The 24929-nt window shown below is 41.2% G+C and overlaps 2 protein-coding genes and 3 non-coding genes across 12 annotated transcripts in view; all 5 read left to right on the top strand.

Moving 5' to 3' along the window:
- The window catches only part of cep192 (centrosomal protein 192), a 38143-nt gene extending 34902 nt beyond the window's left edge, over window positions 1-3241 (top strand). For all 5 annotated transcript variants that reach the window (XM_086038671.1, XM_086038668.1, XM_086038670.1 and 2 more), the window contains 3 exons: window positions 499-625; window positions 850-908; window positions 1856-3241. In XM_086038671.1, coding sequence (XP_085894797.1) covers window positions 499-625; window positions 850-908; window positions 1856-1988 — 319 coding nt within the window. In that variant the 3' untranslated portion in view covers window positions 1989-3241. The remainder of the gene's footprint in view (window positions 1-498; window positions 626-849; window positions 909-1855) is intronic.
- A 611-nt stretch (window positions 3242-3852) lies between these two features.
- trnad-guc (transfer RNA aspartic acid (anticodon GUC)) lies at window positions 3853-3924 on the top strand. Its single transcript has one exon. It is a non-coding gene; the product is annotated as a tRNA-Asp (tRNA).
- Window positions 3925-4194: 270 nt separating this feature from the next.
- Window positions 4195-4266, top strand: trnad-guc (transfer RNA aspartic acid (anticodon GUC)). Its single transcript has one exon. It is a non-coding gene; the product is annotated as a tRNA-Asp (tRNA).
- Window positions 4267-4573: 307 nt separating this feature from the next.
- Window positions 4574-4645, top strand: trnad-guc (transfer RNA aspartic acid (anticodon GUC)). Its single transcript has one exon. It is a non-coding gene; the product is annotated as a tRNA-Asp (tRNA).
- Window positions 4646-5878: 1233 nt separating this feature from the next.
- Window positions 5879-24929, top strand: part of LOC147143986 (low-density lipoprotein receptor class A domain-containing protein 4-like) — a 185794-nt gene continuing 166743 nt past the window's right edge. Inside the window, exons 1-5 of one of the 4 annotated variants that reach the window (XR_015087823.1) lie at window positions 5879-6107; window positions 8962-9108; window positions 9194-9300; window positions 10185-10236; window positions 10321-10662. The gene's annotated coding sequence lies outside the window, so the exon portion shown is untranslated. Of the gene's footprint in view, window positions 6108-8961; window positions 10237-10320; window positions 10663-24929 lie in introns of those variants that run through there. The other 3 variants (XR_015087822.1, XR_015087821.1, XM_086037759.1) reach the window with 3 other exon arrangements.

Genomic DNA, 24929 nt, shown 5'->3' with positions numbered 1-24929 from the left:
TCTCTTGAGAAATAATACAATAAGAAATACTTATCGTGATCCACTTTCAGCCTTAGCGCCCAGCCCTATCATTTGTTTTAAAATGATAATCCATTTCATTAAGTTTAATTTTACACTGAAATGTGTTTACATATTGTTTCAGAGGAATGTAGTCAAAATACAGATGCTTTCCCTAACATGAATAACTGTGATTAATAATCATGATAACAGTATTATAATCATGATTATGATATGGGCCGTAATTGTGCCGCTTTACTATACTGTACCATAAAGTGGCTATATTTACTCATATTTTATATCTTATTGCTATCACGTGAAATCCCCCCCACCTCCAAAATGGCTACGGTTAAAAAAAAACAAAAAACTCTTGCTTGAGTTTCCAAACACCGCTTTGTTCAAGTTGGTATAATAACTTGCACTCTATGTATCTAATCTATGATTATTGATTAAGATATTTGTAATGTTCTTCCAATAAACCAGTGTCTATTCAACTCTCAGCCAGGAAGAAGCAGTACGCAAGGGTGTTTATACGCCTCAGGATCGTTACGCTTTCCCTGATACGCATATCGGCGAGTTCAGCACTCTGAAGGTCAACATTCGCAACAACTCACCCGACACACATGAGGTGAGGACTGCCCTAAACTGACATTCTACTGCTGTGTTTAATTTTAGGTTTGAAGATGGACAATTTATCATTGTAAAATTGTTGGACTCACGAAAATAACATGACTAACGTATTTCTGCACGTTGCTTTAATGAATACAGTAAATGTACTAAATACACACATGCAGTTATTGTGTTTTGCACGGATTTGACATTTGATGTGTGCCTTTTCAAATTAACTTGCAGCTGAGGTTTGTACACCCTAGGGAGCCCTTCCACATCAAGCATTCCAAATATTCCCTGAGGTGAGTCGAATGGTCATAATCACTGACTGAAAAGCGTTTTGCTTCCAAGATTAACTTTCATGTTTCCAGCAAAAGGCGTTCACAATTTCATTTGACCTGACCTCATGAGTGGAGTGTTTTGTTGAACACCTTTTCTGGTGCATGTACAGCGCTATAAACAATTGGATGATACCTCCTGCGATGCATTGTGATGATTAAAAAAAAAAAAAAAAAAATGATATGTACTTCTGTTTAAGATAGAACATATAGATGGAGACCTGTAGTGCAACATTTATCCACCTTATTAGTTCCTTGGACATAGAGCCTTACAATGTCAACTGAAGCCAAGGCTCCTTTTGAAAGTGGGAAGTCAACCCAAACATTTTTATGCAGGTTGAAACAAGGCATTCCGATTGATATTGTGTTTGTGGAATATGAGTTAAGCAGCAAAATCCACCCCTTTTTAGCCGTCTCAGGGGGTGGCCATTTTGTCACTTCTGTCGACTGAAAATGGTAACGACCAATCACAGCTCAGCTGTTTTCTGAAGCTGAGCCATTATTGGTCATCAGCAAAGCCTTGAGCAACTGTGATGTCATTTTCAGTCAACAGAAGTGACAAAATAACCGCCCCCAGAGATGTCTCAAAATCAGTGGATATTGTTGCGGAACTCATATTCCACAAACGCAATATTAATCAGAATGCCTTGTTTCAACTAGTGGGCCTGCATAGAACATATTCTTGAGAAAAAAAAAATGCTTGGGTTGACTTCTTTTCATGATGTTTCTGCATGTAAATTGATATTGATGTTAAGATGGGAGTAGTGGCAAGCTCAGAATTAAATTTTTCATATGTATCCATAGACAACAGAAGCAGGTTTTTGGACTTAAGTGCGGTTTTGTTGGTTCTTTATTTCAACCTCAATGTTGCTTGCCTGATTGTTGCATATTCTTGATTTTCTACCCATTAGATCCCAGCACTATCTGAAACTGCCTGTCCAGTTCAAGCCGAGCACCGCAGGCAGACACGCTGGCGTGCTGCTCATCCATTCAGAAACAAGCGGAAGTCTCGAGGTGCAGCTGACTGGTGAGGCGCTGCCTTGAATTTACCAGCGACTTCCTTCCTTCGCCACCTCTTGCGAAGGGACTGTCTGTCAGCACCCTCCTGAAAGGAATTGTGAAGACTGCCTAGGGCCATTTTCGCACCCTGCGTGTGCCACCAGTGCGCACCCTGGTAGCAAATGCTCACTCAAAGTTGTATTCGCACAAACTACGCCCAGATATGAGACTAAGAGAAGCCGAGTATTGTTAACTCTGACTTCTATCTTGCTCCGTCCAGCTGAGAAAATCTGTATCTAAAAATGTGCCTTTTGTGCCAGAGGCTTTATTTTTTTTATTTTATTTTTTTTGTCGGTGTACAGCATTTGTGCTTCAGGCTATTGATTTTTGTCAGTCGGAACAAATGAAGTGTGTTTTGCTTTCATCTGATATGCCATAACTCTGTCATGTCACTAGGTTCATTTTTGTTGCCACAAAGGTAGCACCAGTTGAATCACATTGAGGAGATGTCTCATGTGGTGATGGTCTCGCAGGAATGCCTTTGTTCCCAGTATGGCATCATGCCTGCAGGGATGTTCATTTTTGGAGAAGCCACACTGTTTTGCACTGCCGTGTAACCCCCGCAAACGTTAATCAGCGTGAACCAGTCAACTCGTGGTGGTAATAAGGACACAGCACATTTCAACAGTAGGTCTGAAACTTTTGAAAGAGTTTTCTGCTTCTGTACTTTCTATGCAAATGTCCTGAAAAGGTTCACATCATGGCAAACATCCAGAATCCTTGTGCACGTGGCCTTTGATACTGAATGTTTTCTGCGAAGAAATATTTACAAGACTATTCCAAAAGGTCCGCATGTACTCAATTCATCCACAATGATGGTTCAAGGTCAGCTCACTGTGACGTTAGTTTGGGTAATAATTGTTATTAAGCACTAAAGGGTTCCTCTTTTGGGGTTTGACTGGGCAGCTTTTTTGGCCATACTTTGTATGGTTACCATGGAAAGGCTGTTTTCATTACTGTTCCACTCACAAAATAAGCACTCCACTCAAATGAATGTTTGGAGTTTCATAGCTTAAAACACATAGGTGCTATATGTCAACATTAGGATGTTGTAAACATTTTGGAAGCCACACATCTTTGACTGTAGTGTACAATTTACTTTCCTGTATAGTGAATTTTTATTAGAAGGCTGTTTTATGTGGTAACGACTATCCAGCATCCGTTGATTAACAGTTTGCACAAACTTTAAATGCAATGTGTAATAATATATTGTGTATTAACATATTTAAATAAACGTGTTTTTTTTTAATAAACTCCCATGTCTCTTTATATACAATAAGTTACCAATGTATTATAAATTTCAATTATCGTCTCTAATACTCTGTACGGTTATTGGAACATCTACCTCGTAGTCTTGAAATCTGGTTAATAGTTGAATCTGAGGTTTGGATCTTGTTTCATCCAGCACGTTTTCCTTCTTGCTGAGGTTTTGCTGGGTAATAGAGCTTCTGCCCACACAAGAAAATATCGCATCGGTAGTGATTTTGGGATCCAATGGTAGTGAATGGAAATCAATTTGGTGGCCGTTTAGCTTAACTATTCACGGCTGTACGCGCCGCGCCGTTTTCAGGACTGTGAACAATTTTTTTCATTTTCCAATGTAAAACATGGACAACTGTAGACTGAGACCTTTCAGTTAGTCCGGACGTGTTTTCAGTTCCCATCAGACGTAGTGGGCAAAAAATATACCGTATTTAGCGCTATTGTTGAAAATGAATGGGATTCGGTTTGGGGCTGTTTTAGGAAAATAATTGTAATATATACAATTTATGTTGGAACTGGAATTCCACCTCGTGTGACATCCTCTGTAAGTTATAAAAACTATGATGAAGTACCACCGACTATGGCTTCCTCGTTAGTATAGTGGACAGTATCTCCGCCTGTCACGCGGAAGACCGGGGTTCGATTCCCCGACGGGGAGTTGTTCTTTTTATAGTTGTTCTCAACTGCGAACTAAGTTTTGATTTTCAAATTTTAAAAATGGACAACAGTGGGCTGTGGCCTGTCAGGAAGTCTGGCCATGTTTGCAAGCTCCATCAGACGTAGCATTAAAAAAGTATGTCGCATAGTTAGTAGGTCGCACTACCTTTGGAAATGAATGAATATCGCTTTTCGGCTGTTTTAGCTAAATTATAAGTGATATTACTGTGTATGTTATAAAAACAACAATGGATTCACGGCAAGTACGACTTCCTCGTTAGTATAGTGGACAGTATCTCCGCCTGTCACGCGGAAGACCGGGGTTCGATTCCCCGACGGGGAGATGTTATTTTGACAGTTGTTCACGACTGCGAACTAAGTTTTGATTTTCAAATTTTAAAAATGGACAACAGTGGGCTGTAGCCTCTCAGTTAGTCTGGCCATGTTTGCAGCTCCATCAGACGTAGCAGTCAAAAGTATGTCGCATAGTTAGTGGGTTAGCAGTAGTTAGTGGGTCGCACTACCGTTGGAAATGAATGAATATCGCTATTCGGCTGTTAATATTACTGTAGCCAATAGAATTCGATAAACGCGCAGCGAGTCGTCGTGTATCTTATAAAAACTACAGCGGATTGTTATTTACTACCACTTCCTCGTTAGTATAGTGGACAGTATCTCCGCCTGTCACGCGGAAGACCGGGGTTCGATTCCCCGACGGGGAGTTAAAACTTTTCAGGATCGTGAACTAATTTTTCATTTTCAAATTTAAAAAAAGATGGACAGCCACTGACCAGTGCGACTTACATCGATCTTGTCAATTATTACATATCTAAACTGTATGTAGGCCTACACGTCTGTGCACAATAGTCTTACGCTAGTTGTCATCCAAAGTCAATTTTACAGTGCTGCTACATAGGAGGTAAACGAACTTCATGTGTTCTCATCTACTGTACATTCAAGACTATCCGTTAGGGTAGAGCACGTTACAGGGTGTTTATTTGTCACTCTAAGCTCTTGTTCCACTCAAACTTGCGTATAAAACAATTGATTACAGCTAAATGATATATCATACTGTAAATCAGACATGCTAATGAAAATTACGTAAAATCTGCATATCCCAAGACTGGTGCACTGACAAGTATAGGCTCTTAAGTGTTTGAAATGTACGGAAGAGTACGGAAGGATTAGGGCCAGTGGGGGGAAAATAGGTTGGCAAGATTCTCACTTTTATCTCAGAATTCTGAATTCTGACTTTATTCTCAGAATTCTGACTTTGAAGTGAGAATTCTGACTTTATTCTCAAAATAAATAATAAATATTCTCAGAATAAAGTCAGACTCAGAATTTTGACTTTATTCTCGGAATTCTGACTTTGAAGTTAGAATTGTTCTTTGAAGTCAGAATTGACTTTAAAGTCAGACTTTAGAATTAATTCTAGGGAATTCTGACTTTATTTTCAGAATTCTGACTCAGAATAAAGTCAGAATTCCCACTTAAAAGTCAGAATTCTGAGAATAAAGTCAGAATTCTCACTTTAAAGTCAATTCTGACTTTAAAGGACAATTCTGACATTAAAGTCAGAATTAAACCAAATAATAGGTTGGCAAGATACTCACTTTTATCTCAGAATTCTGACTTAATTCTCAGAATAATTTTAATAATTGGATATTACAATACAATAGCTGCTTCATACAAGACTCGTCATTAGTTGTGTTAATTAGAGGAGTTTCAGTACTGTACGGGGATGAAATCTTCAACTGGAAATTCTCCTAAAGGCTCTTTTTTAAGCAAGAGTGGAATTGAAAAATAAGTGACGGCAATATGCCCTGTTTTAAATGGGTCAACCCAGTTCATTAGGCGCAGGCACGTATGTAAACGAATTCAATCTGATCTAAAAAAATAAAAATAAATAAATAGTCCAGCCCCTTATCAGAACAGTGCAGTACACAGCTCAATACAGTACTGTACTGTGAAGACCTCACAGCGTTCAACACCGCAAACTGCCTGTAGGTGTCATCCAATGTCCACTGGACAAGATGGCAGACAGCGCCGTGCGATGTTCAGTCAGGCAGCTGTGGTAGTATTTTGCTTCCCTGACTAGGAGCCACTGTAGTGTCGCTGAACTTGACATCCAGCATCATAAGGAGGCACGGTCATCTCAAAGCGCGACGACTTTAATCACAGGTAAGGAAACTTTCTGCTGTGATTTATTGGAATGCATTACTCTGTAAAATGTCGGAGGTGTGCTGTGGTTATGCTGCTAACTGATGTGGCGAATTGCTAGTCAGCTGCGCAGTATCGGGTCTGACTTTGGGCCAGTGGAAGTTGCTGTGCAGAGTTTTACCAAGCGAGCACCGCCAGACGTCGGGGATGAGCTAGCAGGGCTACGTTAGCTGCAAGCATGCTAGCGCTGGCTTGCATCAAACGCAGCGGGGCCATCGCACCAGTAGGAGTCCTCGTCCTCCTCCTGCCCCTAAGGGTAGCGCTGTCTGTGACCTCCGTGATGGGAGTCATGGGATGAGCTTTGAATGCCCTCAGGGAAGAGCAAAAAAGGTGTGATTGGATGTACTGCGGACCTGCATTCATGGTCTAGCTAACTGGGAAGCTAGATCTGACGTATTACTCTCAATTCTGAGTTTTGACACATTTTAAGCCAGGGACTGACCAACTTTTTTTTTTTAATGCACATGATTTGCAACTTGCAACTTAATGCATGAGATGTACTTGGGCACTCAGTTCCCAGGTGTGAATCACAAACAGCTGTCAGCGACTATAAAGTAATTGTTGCAAAGAAAAAAAACAATGACAGAAGTTTTGATTGATCACATAGTAACAGCACAGGAGTTCAAAACTTTACATCACAAGATACTGTTGATCTGAATACAACCCCTAAAGAATCTGTCTTAAACTGGAAGTTAACCCAAACATATATTTTTCAAGAATATGTTCTATGCAAGCCCACTGGTTGAAACAAGGCATTCTGATGAATATTGCGTTTGTGAATAAGAGTTAATCCACCCGTTTTTAGCCATCTCAGGTAACGACCAATCACGGCTTACGTGTTTTCTGAAGCTGAGCCGTGTTTGGTCGTTTACTGAGCCCTGAATAGTTGTGATGTCATTTTCAGGCGACAGAAGCAACAAAATGGCCGCCCCCTGAGATGGCTGAAAAGGAGTGGATTTTGCTGCTTAACTCATATTCCACAAACGCAATATTAATCAGAATGCCTTGTTTCAAGTAGTGGGCCTGCATAGAACATATTCTTGAAAAAAATGTATTTGGGTTGATTTCAACTTTAAGAACATTTTGATTCTTACAATTTACAGGCACAGGGAGAACATGCAAACTCCACACCGGTAAGCCAAAGCCCGGAAACAAACCCTTGGCCTCTGTTCTGTGAGGCCAATGTGCTAACCAGTCGTTCACCGTGCCACCATGTTGAATTTATGTATTTAAAAATATCAGAGGTGGGCATCCTGTCTGACTGATTGACCGGTTCGTCTGCCCGTCAATGACGGACGCTTGTTTCGCTGACTTTAGACGGCAAACTTAAAAAACGGTCTAAGCATAGACGGAAGTGGACTTTTGTCCGTCTGGGTAATCTAACCTGGTCAGGTCCGAACAGACCTCACAGTCCATTATTGACAGACGCCCGTTCTGCTGACGATAGACGGAAATGCGACACAGACTGCATTGACTGTATATGTACAGCAGGTGGGGGTATATGCACCAAAGAAAGAATCATGTGTTAGTCAGGCTGGCTAGAAGTAATCAATCAATTATCCAAACATGTTATCTAAGAAGTAATAGTACCAGTAGCCTTGAACACAGAGACAGTTTTACAGAGAAGTTCTATAGAGTTAAGTTTTCCATTTCTATTTTTACTTTTGGAAAGAGTATGGTTAGGAGGTCGTGAAACGGTATTTTGCAGCCCCCACACCCCATTTCAGAAGGTGGCAGTAGTGCACCAAAAGTTGTTTTCCAACCGCTAGAAGACAGAAGTAGTAGTAGTAGTAGTAGTAAAAAAAAGAAGACAAGTTTGAAGAAAATACATTTTATTGCAATGGGTACATTATTTCAGTTTTCACAAGGACTAGGAAGCATTTTAATCCATCTGGATTGTACATTTGGCAACAATATGACACGGAATTCTGGTTAAGATCAGCAAAACTTTAACCCATTAAGGCCTAAAGTGCCTGGCTCAACATCTCCCCAAAACCTAAGGGTGTCAATAGAATCACCCTCTTAAACCTGAGGTTCTTCCAGAAATTCAACACGTACAAAATAATCGATATCTCAGCCCCTGTAGCAGATTTGAATTTGTAGCAGAATTTGAGATCTTAGACATGTGGCTTTCACACAATTCCAAGTTTATTTTTATTTAATGTTTCAATCGAAAATGTAAAAATAGTGTCAGTGACACTCTCTGTCAGTGACAGAGAAGTACTTGAAAATTGAGTGGTAATGACTGTCCTCTGTACTGTTAGAAGGATGTCGGTATCGTCATTGTCTACAATCGTATATCTTAACCATATATCACGTTTGACTGGTTCCACTGGTTCAAAGTCCACAAGCGTGTCGTCTTTTTCACTGCTGTCAGTTATTTCAGAGCTCACGCGATGTAGGCCCCAAAAAATTCTGTGACAGCCTCCGAGATCTCACGACACCGTCACATGTAGATTCTGATGCATTTAATTGGCTAAGAGACCGAGAATTTGATCAAAAAAAGAAAAAGGCGTATCCGCTCTCCCAGCTTTAAAGGAAGAAAGACGCAACAGTGCTCCTGGCTTGAGTGGTAGAAATGCGGTTATGCACTCCCGGCCTTAATGGGTTAAAGTAAAACTTTAAAGAGTTAAAGCGGCAGCAGGCTCTGAACAGTTCAATAGATGGGCAAATAAGTGTAGGCTATGTGAAATGTCAAATCTATGTGAGTGTAAAGCAGTTTAACTCATCCACTCCCTTGGACGAATTAAATCGTCAATCAAAATAGCCACGCCCACTGCCTTTGACGAATTAATTTGTCAAACCTTTTTTTTAGCGGGGCGGGCGGACCAAAGTTCGGGCCATCTTCTCTGAAGTTTTCAATGGGATCCGGCATGAGGAAGCATTTTTTTTCCCCACCATTGGGTGGCAGCACCGCGGTGGATGAGTCAGCAACCAATGTGAAAACAAAAGGAGGAAAAAGGTGGGGGTATGGGCGGCCTAAAACGGGAAAGGACTTACTGTAGAACGGAGAATTACACATGGCTGATGCTCGAGTATATTCAAAGCTAAAAGATGACGCTTGTGAACAAGCCGCGGTTCTCAAGAGGCAAGTCTAACAAGCGACACCATGCCAAAAGAGACGCATCGAGACTCCTTCCCAACAGTAGCGAAGGTATGTAGCTAACTCCTCTATCAAAATACCTCGTCTTTCAGTCACATGCAAGCCATTATTCTACTATACTAAACATTTGTTGCCAGTACTAATGTGTGTATAGATCAGTGTTTTTCAAACTGTGTGCTGCGAGATATTGTCAGGTGTGCCGTGGGAAATTATCTAATTTGTGTGCCTGTGTGGTCTAGCGCCCGGCAGCGTAATCATCTCTTTACTACATTGTAGTACTCTTCCATATGAGCAGGTGGCAGCAGCAGCAGCAGGTAGCTCATTGTCTTTGTTTAGAGACAACCGAATTAGTGACGCATGTTTATCCAAACAGGCCCATTCACACTGAGTAAGTATCAATATGAAACATTATAAAATACTTTTTTCTTTGTGTTCATTTAATTCCTATTCAAGACATTATAATATGATGTCATTCAATGTTAAAAAATGCTTATATAAACACAATTACACATATTGTTAAAATAAGCATTTTTTTTTTCACAAATTCAGCTGCTGGTGTGCCGCGGGATTTTTTCAATGAAATAAATCTGCCTTGACTCAAAAAAGTTAGAAAAACACTGGTATAGAGCATGCACCGAACATGTGGAAAAAAATTGTACTGTAACACCGAATGGGGAGTGCCGCGAGAGTCCTCGTAACGTGATTGCGGCCAAACTGCACAGCTCGAATCAGATTCAGTCAAACATTTGTAGAAATGATGTGAAAATGACTGTAAATGTGTATAAAGTGCAGGAGATTCTGGCATGTGTGTGTTGAAGAAAGGTAAAGTTTTTTTTTTTCCATGCGTCAGGGTAAGCGGCACAGAAGATGGATGGATGGATACTGCAGCAATACAAATATTTTTGAGTAATTGTATATAATTCTTCAATTTCCAGATTGTAGCAAGAAGGCCCTTCCCATTGCCGATGGCAGAGCAATAAAAAGGAGGTAAAAAAAAAAAAAAAAAAACACTGCAGTAATAAAAAAAAAAGAATATGTTTTGGTAATTGTTTATTTTTCTATAATTCATAGGCTGGCATCAAGGTTGCTGGAGAGTTGGACTCTTGACTGTCCTGTTGGCTGTTGGCAGTTATATTTCACAGACAAGATACTCCAACATACACACACACACACACACGCACACTTTTACATAGTTCAAACTCAAAGTACTTTTTTTTTCCAAATGTAAAAATTGTAAATTGTTATAAATACACACGCTTGCACATAAGCACGCGCGCGTGTGCGGACATGCGTGCACGCACGCATGCATGTACATACTTGCATATAGTAGTTTGTAGTTCATACAATTTGGTCAAATTTGAAAATTGTGAATACTGTATTCATACTTGCAAATAAATTATTTAATTATCAAAACTATTTTGTCGGTGTTGGTTATGTCCTTGTGAAGTTGTTTGAGATGTCAGAAAAGCAAAAATATATTGGTGTCAAAATTCAGCTTGAAATGAATCTTTTCACAAAAAGCTAATTTTCTCCGTTTTCTAGTCAGAAAAAGGAAAACTGGTGAAACTTGGCTATGCTCTACTGCTGATTACTACATGGAGAAAGGTAGAATGAAACTTTTTTCCCAATGAAAGAACAGTCTAATCTTTCTTTTGGTAGAACACAATATTATGTGGGCCTTTGAAAGATCAGCAAAAATCCTTCAAAATGGCTGGCAGTGAATGAGTTAAGCAGCAAGCCAACACAATTTGATGTCCATAGTGCACTCCATTTACCATTTTATTCAAATCGATTCAGATCATGGATGGATGGATTTTACATCTGTTGGACCATTTTCTTTTTCCAGGATTGACAATAGGCAGGCTGACGGACCTTTGATGTTTACTGACTGAAGCGCGGTTAAAATAACATGACGAACCGACCGACAAAAAATTACAGTTTGGTTCGGCTTGAAAAATAGATTGAGGACGGCCGTGTACCCAGACTGCTGACGAGTGACGGACCGGCAAACTTTAGTAAAATGCCCACCTCTGGAAAGTATACAGTGAAGCCAAGCATTACGAATGCCCATTTTTTTGTGCAATTTGAGTTATTCACAAAATTTCCAGAGAAACTATTTATGTACTATTTTCGCTTGCTTGATCATGCAAACACAAATCTAAATAGTAGGTGTGTTTGAGAAGGGCATACAGCCTAATGGAATCCCCAAAATCCTTTTAACTTCGTCAAAAAAGTACTACTTGCATCGTAAGTAAAATACTACTAATAGTGTACTGTGTGTGTTGTTTGAAATGTAGCGTCTCATTAAATAAGACAACGAATGGTTAATGTCCATGGAATCACATGAAAATAGCTGTCCTCTTATGTTCTCGCCAGGCGGAAGTTCGACCTACGTACGATACATTCATCCAATCACAGAAGCCAGAAGCAGCCGCATTGTTATGAATGAATGCGGCTGTAGGTCCCATGTCGACACATTGACCTTTTACCAAACAAGTAAATAAAGCATGAAACAGTCATAATGGCTCCTAAAAAAAGGAACCTCTTCGAGGGAGAGTTCGGTAGCGCTTGTCATCTGTGAGCGGGCAGATCTGTGACTGCAATTCAAAGTGTTTAGTAAGCCAAAGTCTTTTATATTAATTTATGGTCCATAACCTATAAGACCAAAACATCTATTTATGAATCAGATTTATTGTACACACTCATTTATTGCTTGTGTTTGTTTAAAAAAAATACATGGGAAGAGGACCTTGAAAAAAACAATCACATATTAAATTAGAATCGCAATATTGGTGGGGAAAATATAATTCAATTTTTTTTTAATTGTTCATCCCTAATTCTCACCAGTGCCAAAGGACCTGAACAACTGTAATTGCAATTGTATTAGATTAAAATGTTAAAACATTTTTTAATCAATCGCAAGTCTACAAAATTACAAGCCAATATAAATAGCACCTTTCAGTTTTTATTTAAAACGTTGTACATTTAAATACTACAAAAGAAACATGACATAAAAAAACTTTTGTTTGGCTTTTTTATTTGACTCTCAAGTTTAACTTAAAAAAAGCTTGTGAGTCATTACCTGTATGTTAAATCAATTTCCCTTATTGAAATGCCTTAAATGTATTCCAACCCCCACAAAAACAGCACCAGCACAATAAACATAATAAACAACAATATAATCAAATACAATGGCAATATAACATTAGGTCCCAAGTCACACACGCACACACACACACACACACATACGCACCCCCAAACACACGTACTTCAGTACGCATGCCGTGTCTTTAAGGGGCGTGGCCTAATGAATGAGTGGCCTAGAGACGTCAAGAGGTGCAGTCAGACCTGTTGGCTGTCTACCACATGGTTAGTTCAGTGTTGGTGTCTTCTCCATTCTCCTTGTCAGTGTTTTGCTTTTGTATTCATGTGTTTTATGTTTGTCCCATTGCATCAAAGTGTACCGTCAGCTTATTTTTTGGTATATCCGATGCTCGCTGGAAATTCAAATTGTCTGGTTGTTTTTTTAATTTGGTAGATTGATTTTGAATCTTGTGAAATTAGCGCTAATACAGTTAATTGTTGAACACTCCCAAAATATTTAATCAGGAAAAGAATTTTGATCATAGAGAGTGGACTGTGCTACTAGTGTTCCTGTCTTGTAGTCTGTCTGTCTGTATGCTTGACGTGGCTCACTGTGCAAAAGCCTCACAAAATGTCTGTTTTTAATTCTTTGTTGTACATACAGTATACATGTCTATGTGCGTGGGCGTTCACCCTTTACCAATTAGCAACTTCTCACCTCCTGAGGCGAGTGTGTGAGATTCGACAGGTCTTGTTGACCTTAACCTGAACTCGCTCATACACATTCAAACACACCACTCAAGAGCACTGCTCTTCCACTCAGACACATATAGAAACTGATCTGCAGCCAGTTGTGGATAATGCTGCCTTGTCTCAATGTGATACACAAATGGGACTATATTGTGTTGCCGCAGAGAAGGCGCGAGACAGGCAAAGACGAGTGCCAGCCTGCGCCAGAGTGTGTGCCTTTGTCTGGCTTGTGTACAGATACACTCTGTCTCGTGTGTTTTCATAGACCTCTGGCAATTATTAGTGTGTATTTTTTTAGGTGAAATTCAGTAAAATAACATTTTGAAATATTATAAATTATATAGTTGTACATGATTGTTAATTAAAACACTATATGCATTTTATTCAATTAAGTCATTGATGGTGTTGCGATTCTGTCACCATATAGGTAGCCGTGGTTCATTTTCAGTGGCTGTGTAATTGTGTTTGAAAATTAGGGCTGTCACTATTTAGTGACGATTATCCCATCCAATGATCATATACATTTTTATTTTGCATTAAAGTGTATTGCAAAAGTATTTTACTCATTTTATTGTTTATTTACCAATTACTGTTGTTTATTTGGTGTTTGGTAAAACAGCTAAACAACAAACTGCACGGATTTAAACCCTTCGCAAAATGATCATCCCCCTTGTTAGCTCAGGCAGCTCCACGCCGCAAACCAGGCAAGAGGAGATGTAGCAACAGGACTGTCTCCAACCAAACAAGCACGTCATGTGTGAAGTGAAGTTGAGACAGCCAATCACCTGCAGCACAGCAGAGCCACTGAATCAACCCAATCACGTTGTTTCGCCGGCGCTGTTTTGTACGATATGAAGCTAAAAGACGAACGTTTGATTTTTGCTGTCCCCATCTGTTTTTTTCTCTTACGATCCAATGACAGGCTAACCGGCCAACAGTAGGATAACAGTACAGCCAATAGCAACAACTAGCATCAGGGCGATAAAACAAAAGGCGTTAGCACAACAACATTAGCTCCGGACCTTCCGTGCAGCGTGTGGAGGTGATCATGAACCTGCGTCTTCATGTCGCGGGGTTGCCTCCCAAGCAGTCGCGTGCGTTGTCCGACACCACTTGCAGCCGCGAGAGTGAAGTGGCGTCGGAGTGAGGTAAGACCTCATCGAACACCGGGGGTGTCTTGAACGTGCGCATTCGACTCCACAGCCGAGTGTGGCCGCATTGGAACGTACCATTTCGGCTGTCACGTTCCATTGGACGGCGTGTTGTCAGTCGAAAAACTATGGCCATTCCTCATCCAAATGAATATGCACGTCCACTCATTCCCACTTCAGTCTCTGTTAATATCCCGACTGGCGTTAAATGCCTCGCTTGTCCTAACCGTGATCAGAAAAGAGGCAGTGTTTTGTTTTTTTGTTTTTTATTAAGCAAAGAAGCAGTGTGCGCTCGGCCCTGCATAAATCTGTGTAGCTCTGCTCATGTCCACATTTCCTCATTCTCGTATAAATCAGCCACGGAGAGGTTAATCCTTTTTATATGTTGAAATGGGCATTAGTAGGGATGTCCACATAAATCTTTGTGCCAATTGATCACCATTTTTGGACGTTATAAGCAATGAAAGTACAATGATTTCCAATGCAGAGTTTGGAATCGGTCCCTCCAGTGACTCCGACCGAACAAGGACTGAAAACTATAGGGGGCGCGGCCATTCTCCTCATAAACAAGGGGCGTTATTCATGGAGTCACTTATTTCCTAATTTCCCCAAAATGAATGGATAAAATAGAAAATGACAACCCTCTTCATTTTCCTGATCAAAAAATATATAAATTGAATGTGTTAGTGAAAACATGGCCATCCCGGCCCAACCATACCTTTAAGGCTCAGAATGTTTGTTTTTTCGCTGTCCCCATCCAGTTTTTTCTCTTACGAACCAATGACAGCCTTATTTTATAAAAAGTGCAAAAATAAGTGCAAAAAATGTGATGTCACTGAGTGATGTGTTCCTCATATTTTTTATGTAGATGTAGGTTGGTGTGTATACACATGTGTATATACACATGTTACTGCGTATATCTACATAGGTTTGATTCTAAATGTTTGCCGTCAATGTTATACATTAATGGCCACATTATGCCGCCGCCCCTGTGTGACCTATATCTTTGCTACTGTAACAATGAAAATTTCCCCACTGTGGGATCAATAAAGGCATTCTTATCTTATCTTATCTTAATGTGGTAACAATTTTTACTCATAAAATTCACTAGAATGCACGATATGAAGTGTAAAATAACACAAAACTCACCGAATGGGGTGCTGGCTAGCGCAACCCTGGCCCTGGGGAGCGAGAGTGACCCGCATTTTTCTACCTTAGGCAACAGTCGGAAATGTTTGCCCCTAATTTGGGATATGGGCTTTAGAGTTGGGGAGGGGGCCTGGCCTATATTTGATGGTTAGCACCGGGGCCAATGAGTACCGATAGGTAAAGGTAAAGACCCTGGTCACAGTAATGGTGGAAAAAGTTCTAAAATGACTCTCGGGTGCATGTTTTTTTAATAAAGGTGCTGAAATTATTTTTCTCAGTCTAACGTTTTTTACATCGCAAAAACCTGGCATTTCAACAGGGGTGCGTAAACTATTCATATTCACTGTATCTGATGGCAGATGGCTGTATTGATGCTTCAGTTTCAGTATCAGTCCAATTAGTTTATGTGATGGATTGGAGAAAGCATCTTAGTGTCACAGTTCCTTTTAAAGAGACAACCTAAAGGCTGTATCCTACTGTGAGGCGAAGGTTTGCAAGTATAGCGGATGTTGATTTTTGGTCAGGTTCACACACTTCCACAACCATCTGCAAATTTTCGCCAACAGTTTTAATGGTCGCAAATAGTTTATATTGTACAAGCTTATGTGGTAGATTGAAGAAAAGCACCTTGGTGCCATAGTTCCTTTTGAAGAGATAGAAAATTTGTTTGCGACCATTAAAACTGTTGGCGAACGTCCGGCAAACGCCTTTGCAACTGTTCGCGACCTTGAACGAATTCGGTCCAAAAATCAACATCCGCAACACTTGCAAACACTCGCAAATCATAGATCACAAGGATGCAGCCTTAATTCAAGATGTTCAATATAAAAAAATCGCTTTGGCTAAAATGAAAGAAGAAAAACTTGTTAGAAAAAAGGAAAATTCGCTTTGAAGTTAAGATGCAGTTACGCTCATAAGCTTACCTAATTTAGCAGAATTGATTACTAAACCTTGTAATTATTTTTTTAATTGCTGTATTTTGTTTGGTGATATTGCTATTATTATATGCGTAAAATTTGTTTTACCTGATCACACATTTCTCTTTAATAACGGTACACATCTATCAAATTCTGCCAACGTAAACTTAGGAGCACACCTGTATCTGTCCTATCACAAGTAGGTGGGAAAGAGCTAGCATCTGTTGGGATACACTTCAGTAAACAGCTACAGAAATATGATCCATTTTCATCAGATGTACAGTGTATGTTTGATCAGCAAGGCAAAGTAATTCAATGACTGTACAAATAAAGGCACATTTCACCATCTTTAACAGGCTTTTAAGAAATGAAGGTGTTGCTTCCTCTGACATAAACAATTAATCACTTTAAACCATTTATTAGGATTAGAAAATTTGTAACACAGTATTGTACCTTGTGATTGACTGCTGAGGTGATCAGTACAGTGCGCAGCCAGATGGAATAGACTCCGGCTTTCATGTGAACCCAGACAGGATAAGTGTTATTGAAAATTAACGGATGGACGGTTTTGTAATACTACCAAATAAGTCCCAGGGACCCAGGTGTTTTCCAAGTTTCATCATTCTACATAAAATATGCCCTTGACAATGACTCCACTTTGATGAGATATTTGCCCCAGGTGCTGTTCCGATGGGGGAAAAGAGCTGTAGTCTAACTAGCGGTGTTCGTCTTTATAACATATAATGGTATGTGTGGAGTTTGCATGTTTTCCCCTCACTTACGGTACAGCTTTCCCCAACATTCCATGTTTCATAGGATAATTGAAATCTAAATAGTGAGCGTGAAAGTTATTTTGTCTGTATATGCCCTGTGATTTGATGGCAATTACCATTTAGTCAAGGCTACAGCTCAACCACGACCCTAGCGAGAATACGTTTTACAGAAAATGGATGTTTTTCATGAGGCTGCAATTGTGTGTTTGTGTGTGTGGAGTGTGTGCGTGTTTGTGTGTGTGTTCAATGAGTCACTTGTACTGTATTATCTTTGACTGGCCTTTGGAGGGGTAGGGGACACACACACTGAAGTGCATTTTCAAATTTAAACCACATGCAATATTTCTGATCTTAGAAAATTAATGGTCACAAAAGCTGTTAAGAGAGGGGCGGAGCTGTCATCTGATCACCACCTGGTGGTGTGCTAGTTCCCATGGTGGGGGAAGATGCCGGTCCGACCCGGAAGACCCAAATGTATTGTGAGTGTTTGCTGGGAACATCTGTGAGAATCAGTTTCAACTCCCACGGTCCCACCTCCTGCAGAACTTTGCCCACGTCACGGGGGAGGCAGGGTGGCATTGAGTCCAAGTGGACCTCCATTGTTGAGGCAGCCGATCAGAGCTGTGGCCGTAAGGTCGTCGATGCCTGTTGGGTCAATCCCCGAACCCGCTGGTGGACACCGGCCTGTTTGGCCTGTGGACTCCAGAGGCCAACTGGCAAGCCAAGCGGAATGCAGCTTCGTTGAGGCAAAAACTCAGGTGTGGGAAGAGTTCGGCGAGGCCATGGAAAACGACTTTCGGACGGATTGAAGAAAATTCTGGTCCACCATCTGGAGTTTCAGGAAGGGGGAGCAGTGCACCATTAACATTGTATAGTGGAGTTGGGGTTCTGGTGTCCTCAACTCGGGACGTTGTGAGCCGATGGGCAGAATACTTCGATGTCCCCCTCAATTCCAGCGACACGCCTTCCATAGATGAAACAGAGCCTGGAGACTCCGAGGTGGGCTCGCCTATCTCTGGGGTTGAAATAACCGAGGTGGTTAATGGCAAAGACCCGGGTGTGGATGAGTTCCCCCTGGAGTTCCTAAGGCTCGCGACGTTGTGGGGCTGTCATGGTTGACACGCCTCTACAACATTGTGGGTACATCGGGGACAGTTCCTCTGGATTGGCAGACCGGGTTGGTGGTCCCCCCTTTTTAAGAAGTGTTCCAATTACCGAGGAATCACACTCCTCTGCCTCCCTGGTAAGGTCTATTCTGGGGTGCTGGTGCGCAGGGTCCGTCGGGAAGTAGAATCTTGGAGGAGCAGTGTGGTTTTCGTCGCGGCCGTGGAACATTGGACCAGCTCTCCAACCTCGCAGGGTCCTCGAGTGTGCATGGGAGTTCGGCTCACCTGTTTTTCCTGAAGCTGAGCTATGATTGGTAGTTACCTGAGCAACTGTGATGTCATTTTCAGTTGACAGCAAGTGGCAAAATGGCCGCCCCCTAGGATGGACAAAAACGGGTGGATTTTACTGCTTAACTCATATTCCACAAACTAGGGCTGTGCAATTAATCGAAATTCTATTACAATTAGGATTATTACACTCCACGATCTTCATCCGGCATTGTGGCTGTTGCACCTGTTTACTGAAAGCACTGGATATAACATTTTTTTTTTTATAAGACTTGCTGATTTATTGTGTGTTGCTGTACTTAATACTTCTCAACTCATCTGTGATAATTCAATGAAACAATGGAGACTGCCAACATAAACCAGGAGATTTAATGCACACTACTGACACACAGGGCACGCTTTATGGGTCTCTCACTAGTGTGTTTGCGTGTGCGAGCGTGTGTGTACCAAATCAGTTGCTGAAAGCAGGGGTGCTTTCTGGCTTTGCCCTGTGCATTATTGATGTAGTCTGTGACTGTGTGCTGTGCAGACAAATACTTTTATACGTCAAAAATAAGAAGGTACTGTGAACTCCTGTTGAACTTTCAGGGAATTTAACCAGACAGCAAATGGGGGTCTGTCTGTCTCTGGCCTTACATGGCAGCTTCTTCAACCTGTTGTGGAGGGGTGGCCCAATTCTGGTGATGTGACACTGCATTTTAATGAGACCGGGTCCCAGGGCGAGACTCAGATGATTAAAATGGGCTCATGAGCTGGAAATGGTTTAATACAGTCTGTAACACACATTTGACCTGCCGCTGACACAAGCACTTGGGTATGAACCTAACACCATCCAGTGAGCCATTTTCTGTACCCCTTATCGTGTTTAGGGAGCCTTGCCACTCAATCACACACACCTAATGTAGAGATGGACAACACATGCTGCCTGAATGCAAGTCAGGCTAATGAATCACAACCCCATCAGGGACTCAGCACTATATTATAGTAACATTGAATATCTTCTACAAACTGAAATTAATTTGACCTAGCAGATACTTGATGGCCAATGACTTACATTTTTATTGGGAATCAATTTCTGCAACTGACAATAACAATGCAAGGGTTTTCCTGGCATAAATTGAGGCAGAGGCGCTACTATTGTGATCATTTGCACACTTGCATATGCTGGCCCTCCCACTGGATAAAACAAAACCTGTTTGTGTTAAGTATTTATATGTATTTGTTATTTAATGTTTTCTTTTTCTTAAATCATATTTTATAGAAATACAAAATTAACATGAGCTTGTTTGATATTGACTTATATAATACATAATAACAAAGTTATTATACAAAATGTCATTTCTGTCACCTTTTCACAGCCAGGGGAAGAACATGTCCGCCTCCTTTATGCATTTTATAAATGTTGTAGTCCAGTGCCACCTCATCTGGAACATTGATGTCCACATTGATGTCCACTTTGCAACAGTCTTGCTTTAAAGTATGCTGCAAATGTATGTCTTCACCTTCACCTTAGAAAAATAAAACAATTCATGTATTTGGACAATTTTACAAATGTCTGCAGAGATTAGCATCTCCATATCTGCAGTCTGGACATGATTCAGCTCAGAGCGCCATGCATATGACATATTTTACAGAGCATGCCCTGTCTTAGTATGTCTGCGGCAAGTGAGTATGTCCAGTCACTGCAGATCAAAACTGTCGGCTATGTGTTTTTGGCAGAGCTGGGCAGTCCGTCCCTGGGCCGGACCGGTCAGACCCTCCGGCCCGGCCGGATGCCCATTTTTGGGGCGGGTGCTGACAAATTTTAAAAAAGGGCTGAACTAAGCATGGCCGAAAGTGTATTTTAGTCCGGCCCACTAATCGGCCCTCATGCGTGTGACGTGCTCGCGAGGCGGCCAAATTTAATCTCAGCCTACTTGGTGAAAGGTTTCTTTTTAGGCTTCTTTCTACTCCCGCAACGGCGAGAGCGACAACTGCCGCATTCATTCACACGACCGACACATTGTGCTGTTGGCGACAGGTCTGCAACACATGCCACACACACATCAGGAATTGTTGCTGCTCTGATCGGTCCATTATGTCACATGACATACGGTTTTCCACACGGAGGAGCGAATGCACCACGCAACTTGTTGCTGCTGCAAAGCAAACTAGTTTGGTAGCGGCGTATGTGTAAAAAGAAGCTACTCACCCACGTTCGCCCTTAGCAGCCACCTTCTAGATCGTTTTCGCAATAAAATTAAATGCATCGTCTAGTCATCTCGACCCCTTTATGGTTGTAGCAGGCATGATATCCACTGTTGTCTTTTTGAAGCAACGTCCCCGACTTGGAACGAAACTGTTTCGAAACAACTTGTGTCCACGAGTATAGTCAAGCTGCACGCAGCACTCAAGGATGACGCCGGCACATCAAGGTGGAGTTCACGCACTTCTTCTGTCTCGTCTTACGCCGTAGCAAACCTGCTGTCTATAGTGGTTTGCTGGGATGCTTTTATTTTGAAGGCCGGGCAGTGTGAAGGAGGGGAAGTGTGGAAAATAAGTAACTTGTTGACTGCGACTTCTGGTCATCTGTTGGACCCAAATAATTATACAATACAACAAATCCAACCCCGGGGCTCGCAATGCAAGTAAACACACGCAGTTGGGTAAGTACTACTGGCGCAATTGAAGCATGTCCACAGCGGGTTTGAATTGTAAATTAGCCAGCTAATGATCTTTAAAAAGCCTCTGCTGTTAGCGTCTGTCAATCACAGACGCTTTTTTTTGGTCGGGGGGCGGAAAGGGGCGGGGGCCGACAATGTTTATGAATAAGGGCGGTGGGTCGCGGCTGGATGGGTACCAAGGTCAAGGGTGGAGGGTCGCGGCCGGACCGGCAAAAAAGGGTCAAGTGCATCAGCTCTGGTTTTTGGAAAGATCAGTTATGGCAGTTTTCAGGTATTAGCTTTGCATTGCACTGCTCTGTTATATGCACCAGCAGTGACAGATTGGCACACTGCAGTTGTAAGATCAAAATGCTGTACCTCCCCCTCTTCTGCAAAGTATAAGAACGTTTTTTACATTTACACCTTTTCAGAAAACACAACAATTCATAGATTTCCACTTTTTTGAGTACCACAATCACTTTCTAAGGACAACATTCTCAGAGCTAATTTACAGGGAAAAAAAAAAAAGATGTGACGCATTGACTCCATGTTGTGTTCTGAAGCCTTGCCTCCACTACATTTCCTGAGGCTTAATACATGACCTGACAAATGAGCCCATCTCATCAGTAATAATTCAAACCTCCTCAACGGCTGAAATGATGATCACTGTTTCACCTGCATTTATGACTCCTTACATTTGTATTTATTTGGGTGGTACAATGACTTGAGTGGTTAGCACATCCGCCTCACAATCCTGGGGTTGTGGGTTAGAATCCAGGCTCCATCATCCTTGTGTTAGTGTGCTTGTTCTCCCTTGTGCTTGTGGTGGGTTTTCTTCTGGGTACTCCGGCTTCTTGCCAGTTCTTACTTTCAAAAACAATTTCATGTTAGGTTAATGGAAGACACCAAATCATCCTTATGTATGAGTGTGAATGGTTGTTTGTCTCAATGTATCCTGCCATTTCCAAATTAATATACGCAAGAAAGGCCCTGTAACTGAACAAAAAACACAAATAGCCAACAAACAAAACATTGGACTATTCTGCAGTGGCTTTCTATGAGCCCTAATCGAAATCCCATAGTATGTCTGGAAATGCACCTGAGCTAAAGTACCTGTTGGAGGTGTAGAAGTCTTGTTGAAAGTCACAAAAATCATTTGATTGCAGTGATTGTCTCAAAAGGTTTGGCAAGCAAATATTAAGGGTATCATAATTTTATCCAAGTATTTGATTTTATTAAAAATAAATAACAAATCAATGCCTAATCCCTAAATTTCAATCATAATGTAGTGTAGGTAATGTGTACAGGGTTGTGAACATTACCGCGCATGTGATCACGTATTCTGAGTAACTACACTACTAAAAAGCTTCAGGAAATGATGTTGAAAACAGCAATGTTATGACCATGCCTATGAGAAATGCGTGCCTCATAATACTGCTACTTGTAAAGACATATACATGCACACAGACGCGCACACATGCACGTTCACACACTCTCTTCATGTTACTCTAAATTGGGCTACAGAACGGTGTAAGTTCTCTTTTTAAAATCCAAAGTGACTCAGCTAAGATTTTCTCCTTCTACCTGTGCTCTCAACGCAGAGCAGCCGATCATTCACAAGCTGAATTCACTTAACTCACCACAGTCCTCCATGAAAAAAAACAACTCCCTCACGCCTCCCTCGTTCCTCATGACCTTCATCTGAATTTGAGGACGGTTCTGATATTTCATCACTACTTTCTAGCTCTCCCACTCGTCTAAACCTACAACAATATTAACAGGCAGATTCCTGCGCCTTACTGCAAAACCTGGCCACTGCATGAGAGCAACATCACAGATTATACCCCATCCCGCTGCTGAATCGCCTTGCATTTTCTTTTTTAGATGAAAGTCGCGGTAGTAACCTTTTGTCAATATGAAAATGTCGGCCAGGTTGAAAGAACTTTCTGGATACTCTATTGTATGTAGATAGGGAATCAGTATCGATGTATACCCAAACTATTGTATTTCTTAAATCACATTTTAAGACTGTGAAAATAATATTTCATTTTTTTCATTTATAGATATATATAAAGTTGATTATCTTTAGCGCTGCTTGAACGGCCTCTGCTAAACGCTTGCAACCGGCGCCGTGCAGTTCGGTGTCAGCATAATGAACTCATTATTTCAGCGCCCTTAATTAGCGATTGAAGCTTGTTTTAGGACGCTGTTGTGTTGTTGACACCAGTAGCAATAGTTTGTGACGGCCCAAACACAGTCTGGAAGACGAGTCAGTCAGCCGTTAACGTTAAAACTAAAAATACAATTTCAAAATAAAAGCATACAAAGGCATTGATATCCATATTTGGTTGAGTAAGGTTTGTTTTGAAGTTGGCCTTCTCACTGCATTGGCAGTGTGTTACTGTCATGCATAACATAAACAATTGTTGCTGAGCTTAGATTTCTTCTTGATTGATTCTTGATTTCTTCTTCCTGACTACACGTAAATAAGACGGTACCCGAGGCAGAAAAAAAATGCCTCAAGTAATTTTTTGAATAGTTACCCGAATGATTTGAGGACTCGTTTCAACCCTGATGTATACAGTATATGTACATATACACTCATAAAATGTAGCTCCTGTTTGAAACCACCATGACATTTTTTTTGCACTACACAACTCCCTCAGCTAGTTTGGTGCTCGACTAGATCTTTGTCAACACTGCCAGTTTGTGCATGTACATGGCCGAACAACATATGGCACTAAACATACAAACATGTTAGCTTGACTGGTGGCATCGCCTCCCGTGCCTCGAGGCAGATGGTGCCTCACTGGGCCCTGAGGAGCAACTGCACTGCTGGAGATTCTCGTGCCTGTCTCATCCTATTGCTCTGGCTCTTACTTGCACTCACAGCAGAGCCCCATCACTGCCAGACTTCTCTATTTGCAGTTTGGATGTGATTAGAATATGGACTTTCAGTGGAGTTGTCATTAATAGGAGCTTCTAAACAGTGTAATTTAAGTTAACTGTTACAGATGTAAGTTAACGCATCCCATGTTCCCTGTCTTGTTTCATTGCTGTGTGTGGATGACTTGTTGCTCTCAAATGAAGTTTGGTTTCGTGTTTTCTTGGATTCCGATACATAAGGTGCTAAATCCAGGGGATATAGTTTTTTTGATTTATTTAAAAATTATACAGTATTGTAGTTTGACAACAACAATTGTAACTGAAACATCGGGTTTTGATTTTCAACTTCCTTGGGGGTGTTGCATAATTATGCACTACCATACATATTCCATCAGCCTTATGCACAGCTGTATTGTGCTTTGTTTCACTTTGACCAAAGGCAAAGTAAAGTTCCAGGATTTTTTTGTTCAGAATGCTGAAGAGCTACAAATGGAACCGCAAGTCGTTTATCCGGCACAGTGAATTGAAATTCAGTCAGACTCCAGTCAACTCTGCTGCCCTTCACCAAGACACACACATTGCATACACACCCTGCTCATTTCCATATCACTGCTGCCACCCATCAGCCCTGCCTCTACTAGTAGCATACATACATCAGTGGCATACAACACACTCTGTCATGTGTGAAATGGGTTGAGGTTGATCCCTGCCCTGAGAGAGGAGCGAGGAGAGACACGAGTTTTAAATGTAGCCCTCTGAAGGGGTGGGGAGGAGTAGAAGATGAAGAAGAACAAGATTGTAGAAGAGCCATGAGAAGGTTTGCAAGAGGACGGAATGATAGGCTCGGTGAAAATTGTCAATGAGGAGTTTCTCTGCAGAATAAATGAGAGTGAAGAATGAGAGTGGGCAGCAGCGAAAGATGAAAGTAATGTGT

The sequence above is a fragment of the Filicampus tigris genome, chromosome 8, assembly GCF_054856515.1.
Source record: "Filicampus tigris isolate MCC_2025a chromosome 8, RoL_Ftig_1.0, whole genome shotgun sequence".
NCBI classification, from domain to species: Eukaryota; Metazoa; Chordata; class Actinopteri; order Syngnathiformes; family Syngnathidae; genus Filicampus; species Filicampus tigris.
This window is presented reverse-complemented; position numbering and strand designations above follow the sequence as displayed.